The sequence below is a fragment of the Perca fluviatilis genome, chromosome 18 (genome assembly GCF_010015445.1).
Source record: "Perca fluviatilis chromosome 18, GENO_Pfluv_1.0, whole genome shotgun sequence".
NCBI classification, from domain to species: Eukaryota; Metazoa; Chordata; class Actinopteri; order Perciformes; family Percidae; genus Perca; species Perca fluviatilis.
In genome coordinates, this window is record NC_053129.1 from 33391253 (window position 1) to 33416778 (window position 25526).

The 25526-nt window shown below is 42.1% G+C and overlaps 1 protein-coding gene across 1 annotated transcript; it reads left to right on the forward strand.

Moving 5' to 3' along the window:
* The first annotated feature begins 8548 nt into the window (after positions 1-8548).
* Positions 8549-24834, forward strand: LOC120546192 (solute carrier family 35 member D3). The gene is made up of 4 exons (XM_039780971.1): positions 8549-9429; positions 15765-15975; positions 20833-20990; positions 23008-24834. Exons 1-4 carry the CDS (start codon positions 9205-9207, stop codon positions 23740-23742), a joined length of 1329 nt encoding a protein of 442 aa, XP_039636905.1. The 5' UTR covers positions 8549-9204; the 3' UTR covers positions 23743-24834.
* The last annotated feature ends 692 nt before the right edge of the window (positions 24835-25526 follow it).

The following is a 25526-nucleotide window of genomic DNA, read 5'->3' on the forward strand; positions in this document are numbered from 1 at the left end:
TCAAACAGGCCATTTTCAAATTGATCATATTTCAAAAATCCAATAGTTTATGTTTTTTTATAACATGACAATAGTGGTGGGATAGCGGTTTTTTATCAAGTGTTTTTAATGCCTTTTTATAGACACTTTCCATGGTTGCAAGTGTTTTGGGGCAAGCAAGAGACCAGGTAGTCAAGCAATAGTCAAAATGAGAAATAATTATTGAATAAAAATATGTTTTAGCAACATCCATGGTTAAATTATTTTGAATATGTCGGAAATTTTGAAGATTAAATTTGAATACCTGTGCTACTTTTTTTACATGACTTTTGAAACAAAGTGTTGGATCAAGGGCTACCCCAAGATATTTAAATTCTGAGACCACGTCAAGTTCCACTCCATTCATAAAGACATTGGATCTGGTTACTTCGAACTGGCGTTTTGAGAAGTACATGCACACAGTTTTTCTGGTGTTCAACATGAGGCATGAATGCTTGAGCCAGTCCTGCACATAGAATAGGGCATCTGTGAGATCAGCAGCTGCTTGTTGGACGGTTTTTAATTGCACAATTGCAGAAATTTGACTTACCGGCTGCACTATAAACTATAAACACCTTCTCGGTCATCCAATGCGATTGTGATTGTGTTGCCACACATTCATTTGGAAATCCATTTTAGAGTGAAATCAGGTCTGTTCCATTCTGTGTTTTAAGTTCAAATGACTTAATGCCTAATCTATAATAGCTATAGTCTGTGGAATAATGGATGCATGCATTTTGTTTTGTTTCCTCCCTGCAGAGAACGGCCTCGGTCTAAATCCTCCTCCCCCCTCCTCCTCTGTCTTAATCTGCTCACGTTTTTGAAAGCGTCTCCGTCCGTGTCTTCTGTCTCCGCGTGTTAATTGGGAGCTAATGGGCTGTGCTCGATAAGGGCGGATCTCCCTCCCTCGTGGCCTGGAAGCTGATTTTTCTGATGAAATATTTCAATTAAAAACATTGTCCGAGCCATTTTCCACGCCGGTTATGAGTGATGGGGATGTCTCTGCTTCTGAGAAGGAGGAGGAAGAGACTTCGAAAATAAAAACAGAAAAAGATGTTCAGTCCTTCGAATGAATGGCAAAACATCCAAACATTTGTATCTACAGAGAGAAAAAGCTGCAGGTGTTTTTATCGATTACTTTTATTGTTTTACATTTTCTGTCTTGGACTCAGGGAAGGGAAATCTTAAAGCTCCAGCCATGGGCGTCAGTTTGGTTTGAAATGTGCTGGGGACAGAGACGCATTCGGAAGTGCATTTTCAGAAGTGCTGGTTACAATGACGTATTCATTTATTTTTATTTTTTTCGTGTTTTTCATGTTTTGAAAGACGCTGTCCTGTAGCTTACTTACTAAAAAAATGTATACATAAATGTGACACGTTTTATGAAGAAGAAAGCCTTAAGTTTTCAAAAAGCATTAGACATATGACCCACTATGTTCTGCTTCATTTAACCCTTGTGTTGACTTCGGGTCACATTGACCCATTTTAAATCTTTGTTTTATATCAGAAAATATGGGACGTAGAAATAAGCGCTGAAAATGCGTGGAAGAAAAATGTAACGTTGGAAAAAATAAAAACAAACGGCTTCAAAAACGTCGAAGGTTGACGGGAAGACAACACCAGGGGTATCCATGTACCATGTTGACAATGTGACATGACGTGACATCAGAATAAAGGCTCTGACACACCAACACGACGGCCGACCGTCAGCAGAAAAGCCAGTCGGACTGACCACCTCCCCGAGGCGGTCCAAAAGGTGCCTCGGAACACACCAAAGCGACGTTGAGCGTACGTTCTGTGCGTGCGCGAGACGTAATACGGTGGAGCTAATCTGTATTGTCCCCAAAAAATGAAAACCGGCAGCTGATTGGACGAAAGCATCACGTGGGTCTGGCTTCTCCCGGATTTTACATTCCCTGCATAATGGCGTCTTCGTTCGGAATACGATCTCATATTTTACGAAGATAGTTCACCGAAACATGTTTCTGAAAACATTTGAAGAGAGAAATAGGCCGTGCAGTTGCTGAATCTGTCTTCATTTCAGATAGACAAAGGTCAGTTTAAAAGATTTTCGTCAGATTTTGAGAGGGGTTCGTCAGGCTCATCCCGCTCGTCATTTCCGGGTTAGCTCTCCACCAATCAGATTGGTCATTGAATCTGACTGCCCGCCCTCCGACCCAGCAAGTCAGGTCGAACAAAATGAACGCCGACGGCTCCTCCGGCTGACGACGGCACGGAACACACCGAACAGACTCGAGTCACCGACCTCGGCAGACTGTCCAATGGCCGAAAATCGGGTTGGTGTGTCAGGGCCATCAGAGAGAGGAGCTACGAAAGGATTATAGGCCTGGCCTACCATAGGCTACGTGTTGAAGTTCAGTGGGCAAATGTGTGGCTATGCCTTTTGCTAACATTTTGATTTAATTCCCAGTACAATTGACCGTATCTACACACAAGACAACTTCTGCAAGTTCTGCATTACAAATTTCACCAAGATCAAGATTGAAAACGCAAAAATATGTATCACACAGAAGAATGCTATATCACACCATTACCCTAGGATCCGTCTCTTCCCACAAGCCTTGTCCTTTCTACGGAGCCGTAGCCAAAAGCTCCCTTTCTCTGCCTCCTCTGCCAGCTCTTTGAGGACTCTCTCCAGTAATTAAACAAGATACTGACTAGTCCACGATCATCTCCACTATGCCAATGCTTGCTGTACGAACGCAAACCGTAACTAAGTAAGTTGGTGCCTAAGGCTAACATGAATTGCAGAGAAGTGTATAGCCAGTGCAGCAGCAGAGCGGCTGTGTCTGTGCCTGCCCTGTGGGGATAGTAGAGATTTTTGTGGATTTGTTGGCATCTGTCGCTCAAGAATGATATGTGTTATATGAACTTTATTGTTTTTTTTTTAACTAAATTGAGCTTGAAGTTTTCAAAAAAAAGTGGTGGGTACAAAATGACTCATGATGAAATCCGATAGGTACGTGTCCCCACCAAACTCGACGCCTATGGCTACAGCATACAAATATAGTTTTTATTTCGGCAAACAGTTTGTGTTTGTCCCTTTCCTGCGTCAACATTTTAACTCCCATTCTAATCATTTCAGATTATCGTTCCTTTTTAGTGTGTGCATCAGTACACAATACCTCACAGAAGTAAAATAAAAGAAGAGATGTTCATTTCTTTGGATTAATGGCAAACATCCAAACATTTTTATGTACAGAGAGAAAAAGGTGCAGGTGTTTTAATCATATTTTATTGTGCATTTTCTCTCTTGGACTTACTGAAAGTAATTCTAAAGCTGCAGCATAAAAATTGACTTTCTATTTCAGCAAACAGTTTGTGTTCGTCCCTCCGGTGTCAACATTTTAACTCACATTCTAACTTAAATTACAATTATTTTACATTACGATATCTTTTTAGCGTGTGCATTACAGTCCCAATGTCTCATTTCTTGTTGTCACCTGGAGCACACAAACCTGTCCAATCAAGAGATCACATGACCCCAGCTGAGGCGCGGAGGACAGGTGCCATCACTTCACCTTGACGAGAGGAATCTGCTGCTTCCTCCCTTTCTTCTGTCTCTCTGACCCTGCGCCATGTTGTGTGTGAATCTCCTCTCTTTATATTTGATATATCTTACTCATTGCACACTATTTCTTTAACCTTGTGTCGTCTTCCCGTTGGCCTGCAACTTTGTGTTTTTCTTGGGTCGAAATTTCAACATTTTGTTGTTCTTTTTCTACCGTTTTTTTTTTATGTTTTTGTCAAGTTTTTAACAAGTTTTTTGTCGCTTTTTCCGATAGTTTTTTCCCATTTTTTTTTGTCACTTTTTTTAACAATTTTTTGTCACCTTTGGCGATGTTTGTTTTTTTTTGGTCAATTTTCTGATTTTTTAAATTTATTTTTTGGTCGTTTTTTTCAGCGTTTAAAAAAGAAATGTTTTTAATTTTTAGTAATTTTTTTTCCCTCCGTTTTTGTACCTTTTTCCAACATTTGTCACTTTTTTCAACGTTCTATTGTCATAGTTCTGATATAAGCTATATATATAAAGCTTTTGATAATGGGTCAAATTTGACCTGAGGACAACAGAAGGGTTAAGATATGTGAATAAAATATTAAGATTTTGCACTCTTTCTAAAGCTTCAACCACCCACAGACAAACAGAGGAAAATGAAATTTAAAAGGCTCTGCATTCTGAACTCGTCTATTTTAAACTGTCCAGTCTGCACACTGGTTAACTAGAAAAGAAGGAACACATTCTGTCTCTCTACAAACTTTGTGTCCGAGTATTACCAACAATTTTATTAATAATCAACCCGTTCTCACTCCCAACTCGTCAAACACAGCAGCTCTTCAGTGGCAACACGTTCTCACTCTCCCACGCGGAAAATACGGACACTTGGTCAAACAAGATCTTTTCCTAAACCTAACCAGGTAGTTTTATTGTCTAAAGATAACCTCCGTGTCTGTGTGTGTGTGTGTGTGTGTGTGTGTGCGCGTGTGTGTGTCTGTGTTTTTATTTGTGTGTGTGTGTGTTTTTATTTGTGTCTGTGTGTGTGTTTTGTGTGTGGTGTTTGTGAGTGTCTGTGTGTGTCTGTGTGTGTGAGAGAGTGTCTGTGTGTGTGTGTGTGTGTGTGTGTGTGTGTGTGTGTGTGTGTGTGTGTGTGTGCGTGTGTCTGTGTTTTTATTTGTGTGTGTGTGTGTGTTTTTTATTTGTGTGTGTGTGTGTGTGTGTTTTGTGTGTGGTGTTTGTAAGTGTCTGTGTGTGTCTGTGTGTGAGTGTGTCTGTTTGTGAGTACGTCTGTGTGTGTGTGTGTATTTGTGTGTGTGTCTGTGTCTGTGTGTGTGTGTGTGTGTGTGTGGTAGAGCGAGTGAGAGAGTGATGGTGATAATCTTCAGAGTGAGTAGAGAACCAGAGTGTCTCCCCTGTTTTTTGACCACGGTGGGAAATCTGGAGCAGGAGAAGTTAACCCTCTCCTTGATCTCATGTTGTTTATGGAGAAGGAGAACCAGGAAATGAGTCGGGGGGGGCAAGCCAAGCCACGGCATGATGTCCATTTTTCGAGAGGTGCATGTCAGGCTACGACGTAGGTTCCGTGTCTCCACATAGCTACGTACGTACGTGCCGACAGCATCGATTTAACCAACACGTTCTCGCTCCCGTCACATAAAATACGGACGCTTGGTCAGGTGACCTTTGGCGTTGTTATTGACGCTAAAAGTCTCCTTTAGCATCAGATCTAAATGTGCTGGGTTGGGACTATTGGCGAAAAGGTTGTGGGTCGGCTTATGTTTCCATGACACGCAGGACAAGAATGGGACAGTTGGGTTTAGGAAAAGAAGAAAGGGACAGTTGGGTTTAGGTAAAGAAGAACGGGACAGTTGGGTTTAGATAAAGAAGAACGGGACAGTTGGGTTTAGATAAAGAAGAACAGGACAGTTGGGTTTAGGAAAAGAAGAACGGGACAGTTGGGTTTAGGTAAAGAAGAACAGGACAGTTGGGTTTAGGTAAAGAAGAACAGGACAGTTGGGTTTAGGAAAAGAAGAACGGGACAGTTGGGTTTAGATAAAGAAGAACAGGACAGTTGGGTTTAGATAAAGAAGAACAGGACAGTTGGGTTTAGGAAAAGAAGAACGGGACAGTTGGGTTTAGGTAAAGAAGAACAGGACAGTTGGGTTTAAATAAAGAAGAACGGGACAGTTGGGTTTAGATAAAGAAGAACGGGACAGTTGGGTTTAGATAAAGAAGAACGGGACAGTTGGGTTTAGATAAAGAAGAAAGGGACAGTTGGGTTTAGGTAAAGAAGAACGGGACAGTTGGGTTTAAATAAAGAAGAACGGGACAGTTGGGTTTAGATAAAGAAGAAAGGGACAGTTGGGTTTAGATAAAGAAGAACGGGACAGTTGGGTTTAGGTAAAGAAGAACGGGACAGTTGGGTTTAGGTAAAGAAGAACGGGACAGTTGGGTTTAGGTAAAGAAGAACGGGATCGTTGGGTTTAGATAAAGAAGAACGGGACAGTTGGGTTTAGGTAAAGAAGAACGGGACAGTTGGGTTTAGGTAAAGAAGAACGGGACAGTTGGGTTTAGGAAAACGTGACATGCGGGACATAAACCCCGGTCTCCTGAGTGAAAGTCCTGTGTTGGTGGCGAAGATGTCATCTTTGACCCCAGACAAGTTGTGTCAGACATGTTTCACTATTTAATTAGATTTTTTTAAGAGGGAAATTATCACTAATTAAATATATATATATATATATATTTCTCTAAACCATTTTTTTTCCTGGTGTTCTGTGTCGACTCGTACTGGATGTTCTGAGCTGATTCTACAAGCTTAATGTGCCTTTACAGAAACTGTTGATAATTTAATCTGCCATCTGTTCATTTTCTGATTTATTTCCTGATTTAAATCCTTTATCTGTCACGCCAATAAAGATGTGAACTAAAATGAACTGAGGAGACAGACGCTACAGTGAGACAAAGACAGAGACGCCCCAACTCAGAGTAGCTTCCTGTCTCTGTGTCCCGTGGGTTTGTCCTCGGCCCCCCTCCCCCTCTTTAGGAGACTAGCGACAGGTCCGTGTGGATTGATTCCAGCGGGAGAAGTGAACACAGATAAAAGTGATTATTTCGCCACGGAGTCACCAAAGTAGACATTGGAGCCATTCTTCAACAAGCCACATGTCTCCAGAACATTGTGACACTGAAATGGTAATTTTCAGACGGACACATCAGGAGAAAATTAACTTTATTTGAGACCTATTTCGGTCTCAGGACCGAACTCTCGCGAGATCTGGCAACATGGAGAAGCTAACGTCAGCTATCGGACGTGAACGCCCTAACAAAACTAATCTCTGTGATGCTAAATATGTCTTTTAGCTGTGTAAATATCTAATGTTAGCAAAAGAGAATATAAATTATACAAATATAACTTTTCATCTCTCACTACAGTATTTCTCAAATGGGGGTACGTGTCCCCATAGGGGTACTCTGGAGGACTGCAGGGGGTACGTGACATTTTTTGCAAAATGTTTTTCAGTTCCAAGGCTGTACTTACTTCTACTGTCTTTTTTTCTCCAAGTTTGTTGCTTTTTACAAAGTTTTTGTCGCTGTTTTTGAAGTTTTTCACCTGTTTTTGAAGGTTTTGTCGTTTGTTTTGACCTCTTCTTGCCTTTCTTTCTTACTTTTTTCTACTGTCTCTTTTTTTCTGCTTTTTTGTCACTTTTTTTTAAGTTGGTCGCTTATTTTAATTTTTTGTCCCTTTTGTCGCCCTAGTGTTGCCTTCCTTCTTTCTACTGGGTCTTTTCTCGAAGTTTTTGTTACTATTTTCGACCTATTCTTGCCTTCCTTCCTTCTTTCTACCGTCTTTTCCCAAGTTGTTGTCTCCTTTTTCCATCAGCATCTAAATGTTTTCCAGGAACAAGTCTGTTGTTTAGTAAATCTATCGCTGACATCGCTGGATTCTTCCTCTTTATAGAGACTTTTTTCTACCAAAAATTATTCGCGCTGGTTAGGGGGTACATGACTTAAAGAAACTGTCCAAAGGGGGAACATTATTGAAAAAAGCTTGAGAACCAGTGTCTTAGAGGATCTTTGATGAAGACAACCAGTAAGAACGCACATGTTGTAAACCATTTGGTTCTCGTGCCGTAGTCGGTTTGTGTTTGCGCCAAATGTTGTACAGATATTCCCGTTCCCCAGAGGATGAATTCTACACACTTTGGACTGATCTACTGAATATTCCTCCATTGCCAGACCTTCCTCCACAGCGCTGCAAAGGAAGGTCTGGCTAGTCCACACAGCATTCCTGGATGGGAGAAAAACATGCTCTGGTTTATTGGCATTTCTTTAAACCAATCACAATCGTCTTGGGGCGGGGCTAAGCTCCGGACGGAGCCACGGTGCCTCTGCTAAATAGTCTCAGGAAGAAAGAGAGATTGGACAGATAGTCTAGCTAGCTGTCTGGATTTACCCTGCAGAGATTATTAGTTTTTCTGATACGTCAAAAATAAATGGGAGAAAATACCTTTCCAAACGTTAGTGAAAATTGCGCCCTGCTTTAATCATTGGCCTACTGTACTGTCTATGCAAAAGAGAGTGAACTGCTTCCATTCGTTGGACAGTTCTGCAAATAAAAGATGAATGAATGTATCTGAATGAGACGGATTGTTTAAAGTTAGTCACATGATATCTGTGTGCTTTGTTGTTTTATAGGCTACATTTATAATTTTTCTGCATGCTGTTATGGGTTCATGGTTGATTTCTCCCTCTCTCTCCCTCTTTCTCTCTGCCTCTCTCTCTTTGTCTGTCTCTCTCTCCCCTTCTTTTTCTCTTACTCTCCCCCCTCTCTCTCTCTGTCCCCCTCTCTCTCTGTCCCTCTCTCTCTCTCTCTCTTACTCTCCCCTCTCTCTCCTCCCCTCCCTCCCTCTCTCTCTTTTCCCCCTCCCCTTTCTCTCGTGCAATCAGCCAAGAGGCTCTGCGGCAAAATGTCACCCCCCCCTATGCAGCCTCTCAGAGGACGGCCTCCCCTCTACTGTACACCTCCCGCACATCTGCTGCGCGTCTCTGTCCTCCACTGCAGCTTCTGTTCGCAGGGAACCACTTCTTCTCCCCGCTTCTTTTTATCACTCTTCCTTTGCGTGTGTCTCATACTCTCTCTCTCTCTCTCTCTCTCTCTCGCACTTACCGGACGTTTTCTTTTTTTTTTTCCTTTTTGGAACAGAAGCGCAACGAAAAAGTCCCTGGTGAATTCTCCTGCTGCTCGTGGTGAGTGAATGGAAACTAATTCAAACAACTGCTGAGTTTCTGAGTGTTTCAACTGAATGCAGCTGACGGAAAAGAGCTGGACTGAACTGCATTTTGAACTAAAGAAGAGGCGAGTCAGCAGAAGCTAACAGCGATCTCCTCGTGCGCATCAGTCCCTCTTTTCTTTTCCTACCTCTCGATCTCACTTTTGCTATTTCTTTTCCAAAAATCTTCTGTGTGCGGATTAATTTCCCCTCACAAACGTTTCCTGCCGTGTCTCCGTCCGGCAGCAGTGCGTAAAAGCCAAACCGAACCCTTTCCCTTTTTATCTCCAAAACTGATAGCTCTCCAACCCCCGGCTGAAACAGGGACCACCGGGCACAAACACCACTTTCTCTCTCCTGTATGACTGTCTCTAAAGCAAACAGCAGCAAAGCATCATGGATGTGGTTAAGAGCCGTTTTTTGGGGATCGCCGTGGCCGTTGCGCACGGCTTTTTCTCCGGCTCCCTGAACATTTTGCTCAAGTTTCTCATCAGTAATTATAACTTCAACTTCCTGACGCTCATCCAGCTGCTGACCAGCAGCACGGCGGCGTTCACCCTGGAGGTGCTGAGGCGGCTGGGGTTGGTCAAAGTCCCGCCGTTCAGCGTGCAGCTATCCAAGGTAAAAACTGACATTGCAGTTTTGGTTTGATTTTGGTTAATCCCAAACTGGGAGATTTCCAGAGGGGGCTTGTAGTTGCAGCAAGGGCGTAACTTTGTTCAAAGTTGTGTGTGTGTGTGTGTGTGTGTGTGTGTGTGTGTGTGTGTGTGTGTGTGTGTGTGTGTGTGTGTTTGTGTGGGTGTGATACAATATTATTATTCTATCAAGGCTGAAATTATGTTCAAAATGTATTCTGATCTGGCTTCCTGGAAACTCTTTATGCTCCTTATTCAGAAGTGTAATTATGTAATTAGCATATACTTGACCTAACAAGACACAAATAACATACTTAAATATTATACCGGATAATTAAATTAGGCTAAAATGACTAAAGTAGCTGATGACATCCACAGCTTTTTAGTTATGTTGTAATGGGCCTATACAAGAAAACAATCATATTACTTTGATTTTTCTCTGCATTTTTTTGTATAAAAAGTTACACAATCAATTGGTTTACAAAAGAATGCTTTTAGATTACTTCAAATCAACCAATGAAAAGCTAAATAAATTGACGCAGCCACAACAATTTGAGACCCACCATTGTTCATTTTCTGTTTAAACATCTCAAGACATTTTTAATGCAGATGACATGCAAGAAAACAGTACTGGCACACACTGCAGGTGTACTGTCTGATACTGTATCACAGGGGTCTTCAACGTTTTTTAGGCCAAGGACCCCATTGCTGAAAGAGAGACAAAGCAGGGACCCCCTACTATATATTTAGAAGCATATTAAACTGGGCCTACAATAACGTGTAGGGCAGCCTAAAGCCTTTACACATACCTTTTGTATGGTGCATACAATAGGAGGTTATTAAAATATTTATTGACATATTCATATATTTATGTCATGTTTTAATGGTAAACGTACATGTAACACAGGGAATCCTTAGGCTTAACTGTATCTGTGGATGGCTACAGGCCAATAAATCATCAATGTTGTGTCAATTTAAAAACAAATCACAAATAGGCCGATTCATCTTTAGCTAATGATATGTTGGACTCATGTTTATGTATATTTTCTGACATATTAACCTTTGAACAGCATATTGGGCCCCACCCTACCACTCCCTGCAGTAACTCTGAATACCCCATAAGGGTCCCAGACCCCCAGTTGAAGATCACATGTTGTTTCTTTTGTGTAAGTTTTTGTTGCTGCTGTTTTATAATCACAGGCCACATGGAAGACTTTGCTCTTCTAACACAAGAGGAGACCTCACAGGAAAGAAATGTATTCCTTGACCATATTTTTTAAGCTGAGCTGATTTAGTTACATATTTTTTTAAATGTGATTATGTAATTCCGATTACATGTAATCAGTTACTACCCAATGCTGAAATTCAGAGGTTTGTTCCAGCATCATTCTGACCTATAGTTATGTTTGTAGTGGTGGTGCCCACTAGTGGCCGTAGTAGTTCTGACGGGAGCAAAGCATGATGTAAGGTGAGGAAGTATAAAGGCCTCTTTACAGTCGCTGTTCCCGACCTGTCGCGCAACAATGTGACGTCAAAATGACGTAGATCTAGCTGGCGCGCCAGGATTATAAGTGCGTGACCAGCGGTCGTGCACCACTCTACTTTTTAAGCGGTGCACGACAAAGCGGAAACAGGGAGCATGGACGAGTTTGAGGGCCAGGACTCTCAGAGTGACTGCAAGTCTCTCTTGTAAACTTACTGGGTTAAGATCAGTTCTTTTATGGTTAATGAAAGGCTTAATCCGACGAAGTAGGTCATTGAATCGTTGTGCAGACATCCTGAAGTATTCAAAGTGCTTCTCTTCGCCGTTGTTTACCTTTTTCTTCTTCTTCTAGTCTGTAGATAGAGCAAAGTGGGTAGCCTTTCCTCATTAGCTCCACCTCTGTTCAGGAGAAGACTGTAACTAGTGTCGCGACCACCATGCGCGAGTATAGATAGTTATGGCGCTCCCATGACGTCACACTGTCGTGCGACAGGTTGGGGAGGGCGAGTATACCGGACATCTTAGAGTGCCAAATGTCCTGGTAAGGAGGTAGGTTGAGGTGGGGGGGTGGTGGATGGGTCAAACAAGCACACGACCTTCACCCAGAGAAGACCGGGGTTCATGTCCCTTTTGAAAAGAAAAGGAAACATAGAGTTTTAACTTTACGGAAAAAATGGAGCTACGTCACGGGCGCTAAATTTAAGGGGGCGTAATTTTATGTAGGCTACTCAGGTACAACCACATTGGGCATTGTAGAATTAGACATATTCCAATTCCAGGTGTGTTTTCAATCATTTACAATCCTGTAATTGTCTCCATCTGGTATAAACCTAACTGAGATTGACTGAGGGTTTTGCCTGTCGTCTGTCACTCTCTCTTTTAGCTTTTACCATTAGTTGTTTGTTTCATTTCCTTTTTTTCTGCGATGGCACCAGTATCAGCCATAACTACAACAGATAACTTCAAAATAGAATACAAAGGCCTAGCCTATATCTCCTGCTACCCTTTACCTGGCTTGATATGCTAACACAGGCTTTACCAGTGTTACAAAGAAATCGGTGACCCTTTAGTGTCTGCTCTGTAGCGCCGTCTACCTGCTGCAAGTAATTTTCTGACTTAGCGGGAAAAATCGGACCCAGGCAGAGGCATTAATAACAACTATATAAAAATAGCGTTCTTTTCACTGTTAGTGCTCCTGCACACTGGCTGCGTGGCGTGAGCGTGTCAGCTGCGTGCCGTGACACACACGTCTCAGGCGCGACTCGAGCCGTGCCGAAACCATGTGCATGCTAGAAATAGAACCAACGCCAATTTTTCATGTGACACGCAAGCGTGTTGGAAGCATCTCCAGGCAAAATAGAATACAAAAAAATGTTTATATATCATTTTGACATGAATACATTTAATGAATGACATTTTGATGTTTGAAAGTCTCTAGGATAGCCTATGCTTTTAACATTTTTACAATTTAGCAAAATCTGTTGAACTTTTTAAATTGTATTTCCATTGGATTCTGATAAAACAATGACATGGACTTCATTATCTCAGGAAAGGGAATTGAAATATATATATATATATATATATATATATATATATATATATATATATATATATATATATATCGAAATAAGAGCAAACAAATGTACACAAAATATTGACAAAATAAAGTTGAAGAATACGCTGTTATTTAATTTTATCAATGGGAAACTTGTACAGACAAAGCTAGCAGCAGCAGCGCTGCGTCAGACATGTTTTTAGTGTGCAAAGACATAGAAAACGCCACGCAGCCGCCATGCAACTGACACGCAACAGAAATGCCACGCTCACGTCACGCAGCCAGTGTGCAGGAGCCCTTAGTCTCATTTGCTGTTACACATCATTTATGATCATCGGATGGAACAGTTTCAGAAACATTACATATGATTACTAACGATGTATTTAAAACGGTGACCGTTACCTTCTCTGGTTTAGATGTATTTAGAACGGTGACCGTAACCTTCTCTGGTTTAGATGTATTTAAAACAGTGACCGTTACCTTCTCTGGTTTTGATATGAGGACAGAAAACGCTCCTGTGGGTCAGATCAGAGGGGAGGAATGAACGGACGAAAATAATATCAGTCTAAACACCTTAAGCCTTTTGAATTACAGTAATATAACGCTGCCTTTAACCTGCAGCTAGAAAATGTGTGGATATTGTGGTTTGGTAGACTATTATTATTAATCAATGATTCAAAATTAAAGCACAGCCTTAATTTTATTAACATTATCATTTGGCAGAGGTGAAAAGGTTTCTCCTTTATCAGTTCATCATTGCATCACTGCAATGTAATTATAATGATTTACATTTAATGTTTGGAATGGGAGAAATGTGCATGATGGTTGCCCCTCCAAATATTGGTGGATATTTTCCAGTTGATGATCGATTGAGTGAATGATTGACTCACTGGGTAATTGACCGCCTAAAAGATTGGCTGAGAGGCTGATTGACTGACACGATTCATTAACTTTATTGGCAGGACTGTTCATCCAAATCACTGCGGCCAAAATAAATGTTAAATGCTGTACAGGAGGATTATGAATGCGGCAAAAAAAATTTGGAGAATGTCGTGTTTCTAACCCTAAGGGCCCTATTTTAACGATCTAAGCGCACTGCGTGAAGCGCCTGGTGCAGGTGCGTTTAGAGCATGTCCAAATCCATTTTTGCAGAAAAAAGGGTCCGTGCACCCGGGACATGGTTCAAAAGGGTTTACTCTGTGTCTTCATTAATCATAAGTGTGTTTTGGGTGTAACATGCAAAAAAACAATCAGAGTGTCATCTCCAATTCCCTTTAAAAGCCAGGCGCGTTTGGATCTTGGCGCATTGCTATTATGATGGCGGATTTGTACTGTAATATTTTTATTTGTAATCTTTTACTTTTTTGTGCTGCTGTGCGTCCTTGTGTGTGTAACAAGGATAGTGTGTGCGCGCTGTGCATGAGCCTAGGCACATTTTAATAATTTGCTGTTGAATACACCTGTGCTTTTCTTACTATGAAATGTCAACATGTCTGCCGTGATAAAGGTCTATACTGCTCCTGCGATTGGTGCAACATCTGTGTGGTCTGGTACCAAAAATAGTTTGTTATATCATTTCAATTCTAACTGCCCCACAAGTTCAATCGGTGTGTTTTCCCAAAATAACTTTCATTATGGTTATTTAATCGTGCAAACTTGTTTACAGCTGAAATTATTCAGATCAAATATCAATATTGACTCAACACAGACCCTGCGCATTCAAATCATTTTGGCAGAACATTCATGAACACATTCTCACTCCCATTGCGTAAAATATGTACACTTGGTCAGGTGCCTTTTGCGTTGTTATTGACGCTTAAAGTCTCCTTTAGCGTCAGATCCAAACACATTTTATCTAAAAGCACTGGTCGGACTATTGGCATCACTTTTGACGCAGTTAGGTTTAGGAAAAGATGGTGGGCAGGCTTATTAGCGTTTCCGTGACATGCGGGACTAGAACGAGACAGTTGGGTTTAGGCAAAGAAGAACAGGAGAGTTGGATTTAGGACTTTCACCCTCTCCTGGGTGAAAGTCCTGTGGTGTAGCGCCGCATAGCTGCTGCTCTGCCCGGTGCTTGCGTTGTATCTGACGCTGAGAGCCACTGCCCAAGTGTCTGTATTTTACAAGTTCTGAGTGAGAACGGATTTCTACTACGGCCACTAGAGGGCGCTGCCACTATAAACACACATATGATTCAGAATTGATGCTTGTGCAACACTATTTTCTTCCAGCGAACGTCTCCTCGCTACAACCCTCGGTGTGCGTTACTTTTCTACTTTTCTTTTCTCTAGTTTCTTTTAGTTTGCACCTTCAGCACTACCACAGTGCATTGACTACACATTCATGTAAATCTCTTGCATGGACTCCCCTCCTTTGTTACATTCCCTGAGCCTGAGTTTGTGACAAAATATAAATCTGTTATGTTCCTGGTAGTTTAAAGCTGTGTGTAATGTACTGATTTCACAGTAAAATGAGGTTCAGAGAGCTTTTTTGTCCCTCAAGGGGAAATTTGATCTGCAGTTGGTGGTACAAAAAACTAAACAGTTTAAAAACACAGTAAACAAGGCATAAAACATCGTAGCAGCACACAACCAACAGATTGATTGAGAGCAATTTCATCTCTTAAAAAGGGAACAGTGCCAAATTAAAATCCTTGACGTTGTTTCAAAAGGGAGAGATTTCTTTTAAATTTTGCGTCATCATCAGGGCAAAATAATGAGCCTCAGTTGTACTTTTGTTTGTTTACTTATTTATAAATGTTTGTATGTATAGTTTTTATTGTTTTATTTAAATTTGCACGCAAGAAAGTGTTGCATGCTCACACTTTTTCACAACAACTTCACCAGGACTGCTGACCCAACTTTTATGTAGGCCTATCTTTTAATTACAATGAGTGTTATAGCCTCACAGAGCCACAAACGTGTGTGTGTGTATTTGTGTGTGTGTGAGAGACATACATTGTGGGGACTAGTTCACACAGTCGCACTGTGGGGACTTCTCTCCCATTTGGGTACAAAAAACTTGTCCCCACAAGGTGAATCATTAAATCTCAAAGTCTTGGTTTTTGGTTCTAATATACTATTGTAAACAAACCAAAAACCATTTATCCACAAAAGCCTATGTGTGACACAGCCAGCTAAACTTCTATGGAGGAAAAAATCCCATCTTTCGGGAAATAAACAGCAGCGTTTCTGTTCAGACAACTCTAAGTCGTCAAATCACCCAGTTCTACTTCTAATTGACAAAAATGTGTGTGTGTGTGTGTCTCCCTCTCTGTGTGCAGGAGTTCGGCCCGGTGTGTATCCTCTCCACGCTGCAGTCCACTCTCACTCTGTGGTCTCTGCGCGGCCTCAGCTTGCCCATGTACGTCGTGTTCAAACGCTGCCTGCCGCTCTTCACGCTCAGCATCGGCATGTGCGTGCTCAGGAACGGCGTGCCGTCCCCCGGCGTAGTGACCGCTGTCGTCATCACCACCGGTGGAGCTGCACTGGCCGGTAAACACACTTCAACACTCTTCTTTTACCTTCCTTTCATATCCACTTTCTTCATTTGAATTTGCTTTATGTCCTCCTTTCTTTTTCCCTTTTTTTAAACACAAATGGCAGTCCATGAGTATTTTATGCCCATATCCGACAAGAAGGATTTGGGAGTGGGGGTTTAGGGGTTAGTGAACAGAAGAGAGGGGAAGGGGATGGGATGAGGAGGAGGGAGGGGCGAGCTAGCCTCCCCTTTGTTTGACAATACTTCGAACGTCAACAAGAAGTGACGTCGCCCAATATTGCTTAGAGCACCTTTAATGTCATAATCAGTAGGCTGAACTCTTCTTTTTCTTCTGTTGTTTCTCCTTTTCCCAACCTAACTCTCCCTCTGATAACTGCTTTACTTTCTCCATCTTGCTCTCTCCCTTTTAATGTCATTGCCTTTTTTTCTCTTTAACTTTAACAAGAAAAGGAAAATACCGACTCTGACCTCTAACAGCATTTATTTTCTTTTATAAATCTCCCAATTAAACAGCTTTTTCTTCATATGTAAATCTGTTAAACGGTTAACATTAATCTCTGGTCCTGTAAAGATCCTTTAATCATCGTTCCCAGCAGCGAATGTTCCTCTTCCATTACTGTTAATGATCCCGAAGTCATAAACACAAAAACCTACACATAATTCATTTCCTGAATCAATCTCCACCGCCGCTGTTTCTCAGGAAGGAGGAGGGGTCGAAACATAAAGTGTGAAATTTGCAGAATATGAATCTAATGGACTGATTCATCACTCTAGTTTTAATCTCGCTGACAATCGCCTTTTTTCGCCTGTGGATAATTTGATATTTGCATCTTCCAGACATATTTTAATGGATTGATCAAGTGAGATAATGTCATTTTGTCAATATTTTGTCGCTAAAAAGTAGATCATAAGTAAATATTCATTGTTTTCCCTCGCTTTGTGGAAGACTTAGGTGTGCATATTTGGCGAGGGGTTTAGGCGTCCTTCCTCAAGAAAATGTTACATTCTTCAATGAGAAACACTGTGTCTCTGTGGGTTTTTGCGTCTCTTTGTAGCCGTGTTGTCTCTCTTTTTGGTCATTTGTCTTTTCTTTGGGGTTGTTTTGGGTATCGGATCATTTGGCGTCTCCCTACAGATATAGACCTTTTTGTTAAAGAGTGAGATCATTTTAGTTTAATAAGAAACAGTCCCGAAATCACCATCCCCAAACCAACCAGACTCCGTGTAAATAATCAGGACTTTTATCATCGTAAAACACACTTTATTTTATTCCACAGAAATAAATTAAAACTATAAAAAGCCATCTTGGTTCGTATTTCCACTGTTCCAACAATCTTAATTTACCCATTTACATGTGGAAATATGCTGGCTCTATACACGCTAAAAGTACTGATTATTTACATGGAGTCTGGTGGGTTTGGTGATGGTGATTTTGGGGCTGTTTCATGTTAAACAAAAAGGATCTTACTCTTTAACAGAAAGGTCAATCTCTGTTTTTGTGTCTAAGTGACTGATGGGAACAACAATCTTTGACATTGGTCCAGTATAGTGAGGCCGCTGCAGTCATGTATTCTCAGTTAGCATCCACTAAAAGTTCTGTTTTTGCAACTGACAGGCTCAGATTATTATTCTAAGTGTCTGACAACATTATGGAAAGGAGACCGACCTTTTTGTTAAAGTGTAAGATCCTTTTAGTTTAACATGAAACAGCCCCAAAATCACCATCACCAAACTCCACCAGACTCCATGGAAATAATCAGGACTTTTAGCGTGTATAGAGTGGAAAAGACGAACCAAGATGCCATTTGAATGAAGTCAGACAGTACTTTTAGATTGATCAATTCATCTATGCAGTTTGTCAACTGTAGTTGTCAAGGTCCAAATACTGTGAACCTTCATGAAATGTGTTATCATTCGCTCACTGTGTCTGTACATACTGTAGAGATCACATGTTGTCTAAACAGTCACGTTTGTTCCCATCATTTGTATTGAGGCTACATTCTATATTGAGAAGTCAGATGCTGCACGTACTGTATGACCATAAGCTTCTTCAGCCAAACTATAAACAATGCATGTTCTGTCTCTCGGGTCAGAAGACACATCATTAATATGTTTCGTGGTTGTATGTCCGTTCCCATTCTCATGAACTCAAAATGTCAAGGAACCCCCGGAGGGAACATCTTCTTATTTGGCACAAACACACACTTTGACTCGAAGATTAACTGATTGGTCAAAGGTCAAGGGGCAAAACACTGCAAGGCTGTTTGCAGCCATCTTACTCTCCAGATCTGTATGTACTCTTTTGTCTCCAAAGCTGACCGTTGCTGTTGTTCTTTCTTAGCTGGGACGTAAAACACATCAGTCGAGCTGCTGCGTACAACAGACTACACCATTTTGTAAACATAGTCATACTGAGAAATACAGAGAGAGTTGTATGGAGCTAATAGTCTTAATTAGTTTTGCAGCAACTCATTTGGCGATGGCTTGAATGTTACAGACGTCAAAGTTACACACTAAAGCTTTAACTGTCCTCTGCTCCAATCTCTCTCTCTCTCGTTCGCTTCTGCCGTTACTTTTTCTCTCTTCAGCAGCTGTGCCACTGACATGGCAGATGAGCTGGCGCGAATATCCAAAACTTTTATTGAAAGAAATTTGCATCCTACCGGTGTGAAAAGTTTTGATGCAAAATATTCACAGGCGATTATTTTGCGTGTTTGCACAGCATGACCAATTGCAAACATCTATCATATTTTAAATAAGAAGAGCAAACTATAATTCTACATAAATATGAAGAACACAAACACGGTTTTGCAGGCAAAACGCAATACAGTTGCTGCTTCCTAACCGGGGATTTCCACTAGATGCGTAACTGCTGCAGACCGGCTCCGCTGCGTGCTCCACCGTCCGTCAATACCCACCAGGTCCGGATTTGTTGCGGAACAGCTGCGGCCATGACTGACAGCTGTAGTCACAAATTCAGGTAGAATAGAACTACAAAACCAACAACAGTTTGTTTCCATCCAGAGGAGTAGAGGGGAAACATCTCTGTGCTGTGTTTTCAAGGTGTAGTGCAGGGAAATATGATCCGCCGTGAGCACGGTGTATTTTATTTTGAAAATTAAACGGATATTTATTTTGTTTCTGTGCTCGACTTCCTGTCCCGCACTATCTGCCGTCTGCTGAGTTGCTGCGGAGCTCTCCGTCGTCCGTCAAAAATAGAAGCTCTGCCTATCTGCTGCGGAGGGCTGCGGACTGACGGAACTGGGACGGAGTCGGGACGCAGACGTTCCGCAGTCAGTGGAAATACACACATTGACTTTAATGGAAACCTAATGACTCCGTCGACATTCCAGAGATGTTCCGCAGATGTTCCGCATCCAGTGGAAATTGCTGGTAACCCAGGAAGGAAAGCTGGCAAAAAAATAGCCTGTAAATCACAACGCTTATCAATATCACTTCCCCATCAGTCAGGCACAAGATCCGACCATAATTACACTTGTGCTTTCCATAAACTGCCGTTGCTTTAGCCTATTATTTAATTTGCAACCCTGGCAGTGGAAGCGATCGTGAGAGCAAATGAAAAATATAAAAACATAATTCAAACCGATGTGCGCATTGGCAACACACGGCTCAAGAAGCCGACAAATAGCCAATATGTAATTCCCTCCGCTGAAAATCTATGTCTTTCATAAAGATACCCATCAGGGAATGTTAATGGGGTTGTCGGTCTCTAAATGTTTTAATTTTTCTGAGCGCACCTCTCTCTCTCTCTATCTCTCTCTCTGCGCACCGAGCTCAACTGGATCTTCTAAGAACGGTGACGCCGTTATCAATCGAGTATTGATTGGTCAGTAGGCGGTGCTTTTACACCGGTTGATCTCTAATCTCCAACATAACCTGCTCCTCAGTAGGTTAGGTGTTCAGCATAAGTTACCACAGTGATGTAACCCGGCAACAAGTGATCCACCGTCGTGATCCACAAAACCCTGGGTTCAACCTGAAGTTACCTTGGTAACCCCAAATCTTGCTTCGTAGTACAGGCCTCAGGAGACCAGGAGTCGTGTCCCGTTCTTGTACTAGTTTTCTTTGCAAGAAAGGCCAGCAGCGCCTGTATTGCCTTAGGAAGCTTAATGTGGACAAGACCCTGATGACCCTTTTCTATAGGTCCTTTGTTGAGTCAGTTGTCACCTTCTCCTTAATCTGCTGGTATGGGTACAAAAAAACTACCTTTCCAGGTTAATTAAGGTGAGCAGTTGCAGCACAGTTTCTAAGCAGAAAGGCCTGGAGGAACTTATCAGAAGCAGATGCTAAGAAGGGTTGAATCTATCCTGTCAGATAGTTCTCATCCCTTACAGGCTGAATTTCAGATGTTGCCATCTGGAGCACGCTTTAAACTCCCAAAATTCAGAACCAACAGATATAAACACTCTTTTGTACCTGCAGCCATTCTACTACTTAATGCTATAAAGAACCATAGATAACTTATTGACTTACTATTTATTGATAGTTTACTGTTTTTTTTAAATTGTTTTTAACTATGCCTGCAAGGTAGGCAATCTCTGTATTGGGTGTGTGATTTGTACTGTACTATCTGCTGCACAACAAATTGCCCCATTGGGGAACAATAAAGTAACTTGAACTTGAATTTGAACACCCACGTGTCACTGAAACGTACATTTTGGAACCCCAGCAACGATCTTTTCCTAAACCTAACTGTCCCGTTCTTGTACCGCATGTCAGTTATCATCTAAATATGATGCTAAAGGAGACTTTTTTTTGTCAATAACAAACGCCCTGGGAGGGAGAATGTGTTGCTTCAACATGTGAACTTTTTGTGTTTTTGTCCCCAGGTGCTGGCGATTTGACCGGCGATCCCTTCGGTTACGTCACCGGCGTGTTGGCGGTCATCATCCACGCATCCTACCTGGTCGTGATCCAGAAAACCAGTCATGACAGCGAGTACGGGCCGCTCACAGCGCAGTACGCCATCGCCGTCATGGCCACGCCGGTAAGGCCCCTCGAGCAAGGAGTTTGACTCCCTCTTTTCCTCTTTCTATTTCCTTTCTCGCAAGTTCTTTTTCCGTTTGTAGAAGCGGTTCCCTTATTACTTCTTAACCCTTGTGTTGTCTTCCCCGTTGACCATCATGCAACTTTTAGTTTTTCTGGGTCAAAAAATTCTAACGATTTGGTTATCTTTTTCAACACTTTTGGCACTTTTTTCAAAGTTTCTGTCAAGTTTTTGTGGGCTTTTAAAAAAAAAATGTCCTACATTTTTCAACGTTCTTCTATAAATGTTTCTTTACATGCTATAAAATGGACTAAAACACCCAAATTCAATGAAAGTAGTGAACTGATCATGTATTTCACTCGTGAAGAGCGTTGTAGGGAACCACCCATGTTATTTTGTTTAAAAATTAGTTTGAAAGAAACCCATATTTCTGGTATAGAAACTTTTTGAAAATTGGTCAAATTTGACCCGAAGACAACAAGAGGGTTAACCTTTCCTCTCTCTGTTATCTATCACACACTATTCTTTCGTTTACGATTTAATTTCCTCTCAGTTTAGCAGTCACTTCCTTTTTTTCAATTGTTTGCTTCTTTTTATCCTTATCTGTTCTGATTATCCTCTCTTCATCTTTACATCAGTTCTCTTTTCCATTTCCTCTCTTTCTCTATTTCCTCTCTCCTACTTCTTACTGTTTCTCTCTCTTTTCTTTCTTTTTCTATACATCCATTTCTTTACATCTTGTATTTTTCTCTTTTCCTCCTCTCTGAGTGATGTTTGAGTCTCTACCTCTTCTATTGCTTTCTTTCATTTTATTCTTTCTTTTCTCGTCTACTCGTCTTACTGTTTTTCTCCAAATGTCCCCCCTTCTTTCACTTTTCTTTCTTTTCTTTCACCCATCTCTTTGTCTCCTATTTATTTCTCTCTTTTTACCTCATTTTCTGTTTCTCCAGCTCTTCCTCTCTCTCTCTCTTTCCTCTTTCTCTTTCTTTTTCTTCTGTCTCTTTCATTTCCTTTATATTCCTTTTACTGTTTTTTACTGTTTGTACTATTTCCTCTTTTTTACTTCTCTTTCCTTTTTCTCTCTCTCTGTCTCTGTCTGTCTCTCTCTCTCTCTTTTCTTGTCCTTTTGTTTTGTCTCAATTTCAATCAATCAAACTTTATTTATATTCAACTCATAAGTCATGCAACACCAAGAGCCCTATCTTGCACCTGGCGCAGCGCAGCGTAAAGCAGCGCAACGCAGAGCAAAGCCCGACGCAAGTGTCTTTGCTAGTTTAAGACCGACGCAGTTGTCAATTTCCCGTCCAGCGCCCACGTCGTTTAAATAAGAAATGCACCTGCGCCCGTCTTTGCGCCCATGGGTGTGCTGGTCTTACAGGGAGGTGTGTTCAGGTGCATTCTGGGCGTATTGCTATCTTGATGCAGCGGGAAGTGATCACACCATTGACCAACAAAAACCTCGTCTAAAGTCAATATCGCAGCATTTCATTGTTATTTTAACAGAGCATTAGTAAAATGCTCATAGGCTCGTGCACAGCACGCACACACACTATGCTTGTTACACACACAGGGACGCACAGCAGCACAGACACACACACACACACAGACACACACACACACACATGCAGAAGATTACATATAAAAATATTACGGTGCAAATCCTCCATCATAACAGCAATGCTCCAAGGTCCAAACGCGCCTGGCTTTTAAAGGGAATGATCTCTGATTGGTTGATTGCATGTCATGCCCAAAACACACCTCTGATTAATGAAGACACTAAGGACAACCCTTTAGGACCAGGCGCCCGGCACACGGACCGTTTTTTCCGCCATCAAACTATCAAAAGTGGATTTGGACACGCCTTATACACACCTGCACCAGGCGCTTCAGGCCGTGCCATTAGATCGTTAAAATAGGGCCCAAAGTGTTTCACATTATAAAAAAAATGTTTCTAACTAACTTCTGTCTCTCGTCTCTCCGCCGTCTCTTTCTCTCTCTCTCTCTCTCTCTCTCTCAGGTGCTCCTGGTGTGCTCCATCATCTCCCTGGATGCCATCAACATGTGGTCGTACGAGGGCTGGCAGAACCCGTACATCACGGTTGTCTTCACCATCTGCGTCTTCATCGGCTGCGCCATGAACTTCACCACGCTGCACTGCACCTACATCAACTCGGCCGTCACCACCAGCTTCGTCGGCGTGGTCAAGAGCATCGCCACCATCACCGTTGGCATGCTGGCGTTCAGCGACGTCGCGCCCACGCATCTCTTCATCGGCGGCGTCGTGGTCAACACCGTCGGCTCCATCACCTACTGCGTGGTCAAATATTTCGAGACGAAGAAGAAGAGCCTGTACGAGGACTTGGAGGAGGCCGCCAAGGACGGAGCGCTGGCGGGCGAGCCGCACACGGAAAAACCGCCTCCGGACGGCGACGGGCCAGCTGCGGGGATCGGACCCGACCCCGAACGCCCGGAGATAGAGGGAGTGTTGATCAGTGACAGGAAGGAGGACGTTGCTAACGGAGAAGTGCGGACAGGAGACGTTGCACAAGGAGACGGAGAGGCAGGCGTAAATTCCCGCGTCATGACTGAAGACGAGGTGCGGGAGATGCAGAGGGAGCATCTCAACAAGGAGAACACAGCCAACGCTAAGTCGGTTAGCGACAGCTACGTTGGGGTGTGGCGGTCCATCAGAAATCTGCAGTTTATGAAGAAAGACCCGTTGATTGAGAACATGGAGCAGCAGAGTCCGTAACGGCAATGCAGAGACCTGGACAGACTCAAGAGAAAAGAAAATTTTGAATGAATTAGATGATTAAAAAAAAGTCTTGAGGATTAAAATACATACAAATACAACACGAGTATGCAGGAACCAGAGAGGAAAGAATGACACAACGGGAGAGTAAAGCTCTGTGTCCACCAGGAACTTCTTTTACTTACGGTGCTGAACTAATGCTTGTTGGAAACATGTTTGCTGCTGTGATATCTCAATGAAAGCTCTCACTTTAAGTGCTATAAAAGTTTCATCACACAAGGCTATGAGTGCAAAGAACAGGCTTTTGGTTTTTTGTTAAAAGCAGGAAACAGAACGTCATTTTCTTTGTTTATGATGAGAATTAAAAAGAAGTTCCTGGTGGAGAAAAGTGGATGAAGAGTGTTGGGAGAAGCTGCCCGTCAGAGATAAATTCTCTGCGGCATCTGGCGGGGACTAGGCTGGCCGCGGTGTAGCATGATTTTGGTTTTGCGTCCCCCATGGATCAGCCAGCTTTCCACACAAAAGAGGGTCTTGTTGAAAAACAAAGAGAGCGCATCTTGTGTAAACATCCAATCAGGGAACAGCAAACACACAGCAGTAGATGCCTGAAAGTTTGAGTTTTTGTTATGTGCAAACCTGGGTGAATTCTTGTTTCTAATTGAGGGTGTGAATTAAACCCTTTAATGCACATGTAAAGGCATGCTTACAGCTATGTTCGCGCAGACTTTGATTGTTTGTCCACTGTCACACCTGTTCACTGTTGATTTGGCATTCATGTGTCTGCTCACCATCATGAACACCAAAATCTGGCTACATCTATACTTCTAAGTTTTAGTTTAAAAATGAATATCTTTTGCTACATTTACGCCTCGTGTCCACACTAATCCACCCTTAAAAACGGAGACATTTGGAAACACTGCTGCCCCCGTTTAGGTTTAAAAACTCGGGGTTGCTTTGTAGTCTGGACGGACACAAACGGAGACATTTGGAAACGATGACGCACATCTGTCAGTCTTATCTGTTAGGTAGCTTACAGACCTTTCAGTTACAGTACTGTCTGTCTGTCTGTCTGTCTGCCTCTCTGTCTGTCTGTCTGTCTGTCTCTCTGACTGACTGTCTCTCTGACTGTCTCTCTATCTGTCTGTCTCTCTGACTGTCTGTCTCTGTCTGTCTCTCTGACTGTCTGTCTCTCTGTTGGTCTCTCTGACTGTCTCTCTGACTGACTGTCTCTCTGTCTGTCTGTCTCTCTGACAGTCTGTCTCTCTGACTGTCTGTCTGACTGTCTGTCTGACTGTCTCTGATGCGTCCATCAGTCTTATCTGTTAGGTAGCTTACATCCCTTTCAGTAACAGATACACATCGCCATCGCAAGATAATAAATCCCTGCTCTTACATTTCATCGCTGTTCTTGCTCCAAAGTATTTTTCTATATTTTCAACTTCTACATCCATGGTTTGCAACCGCAGAGTAACGTCAGACAGTCTGCTTCCTGTTTACACTGGCACGCACATGCCCGATGTGTGTGAACGGTCATGTGATACGTGATGTCAGACGTGTTAATATGGACGCAGATTAGTTCTGCTACTGGAGCTAAAACTCTTGTGTGGATGGAGATCATTTTTGTTTCAAAACGCCGCTTTAAACTGAAAACGTAGCAGTGTAGATGTAGCCTATACGTCATCGGCTGTTTTGACGTATGCAGGGGAATTTATTGAATATAAAATGTTGTGTTATGTTGGGCTTCAATGTCATGTTCTGCTCAGACATCAGTGAGGCATTTTATA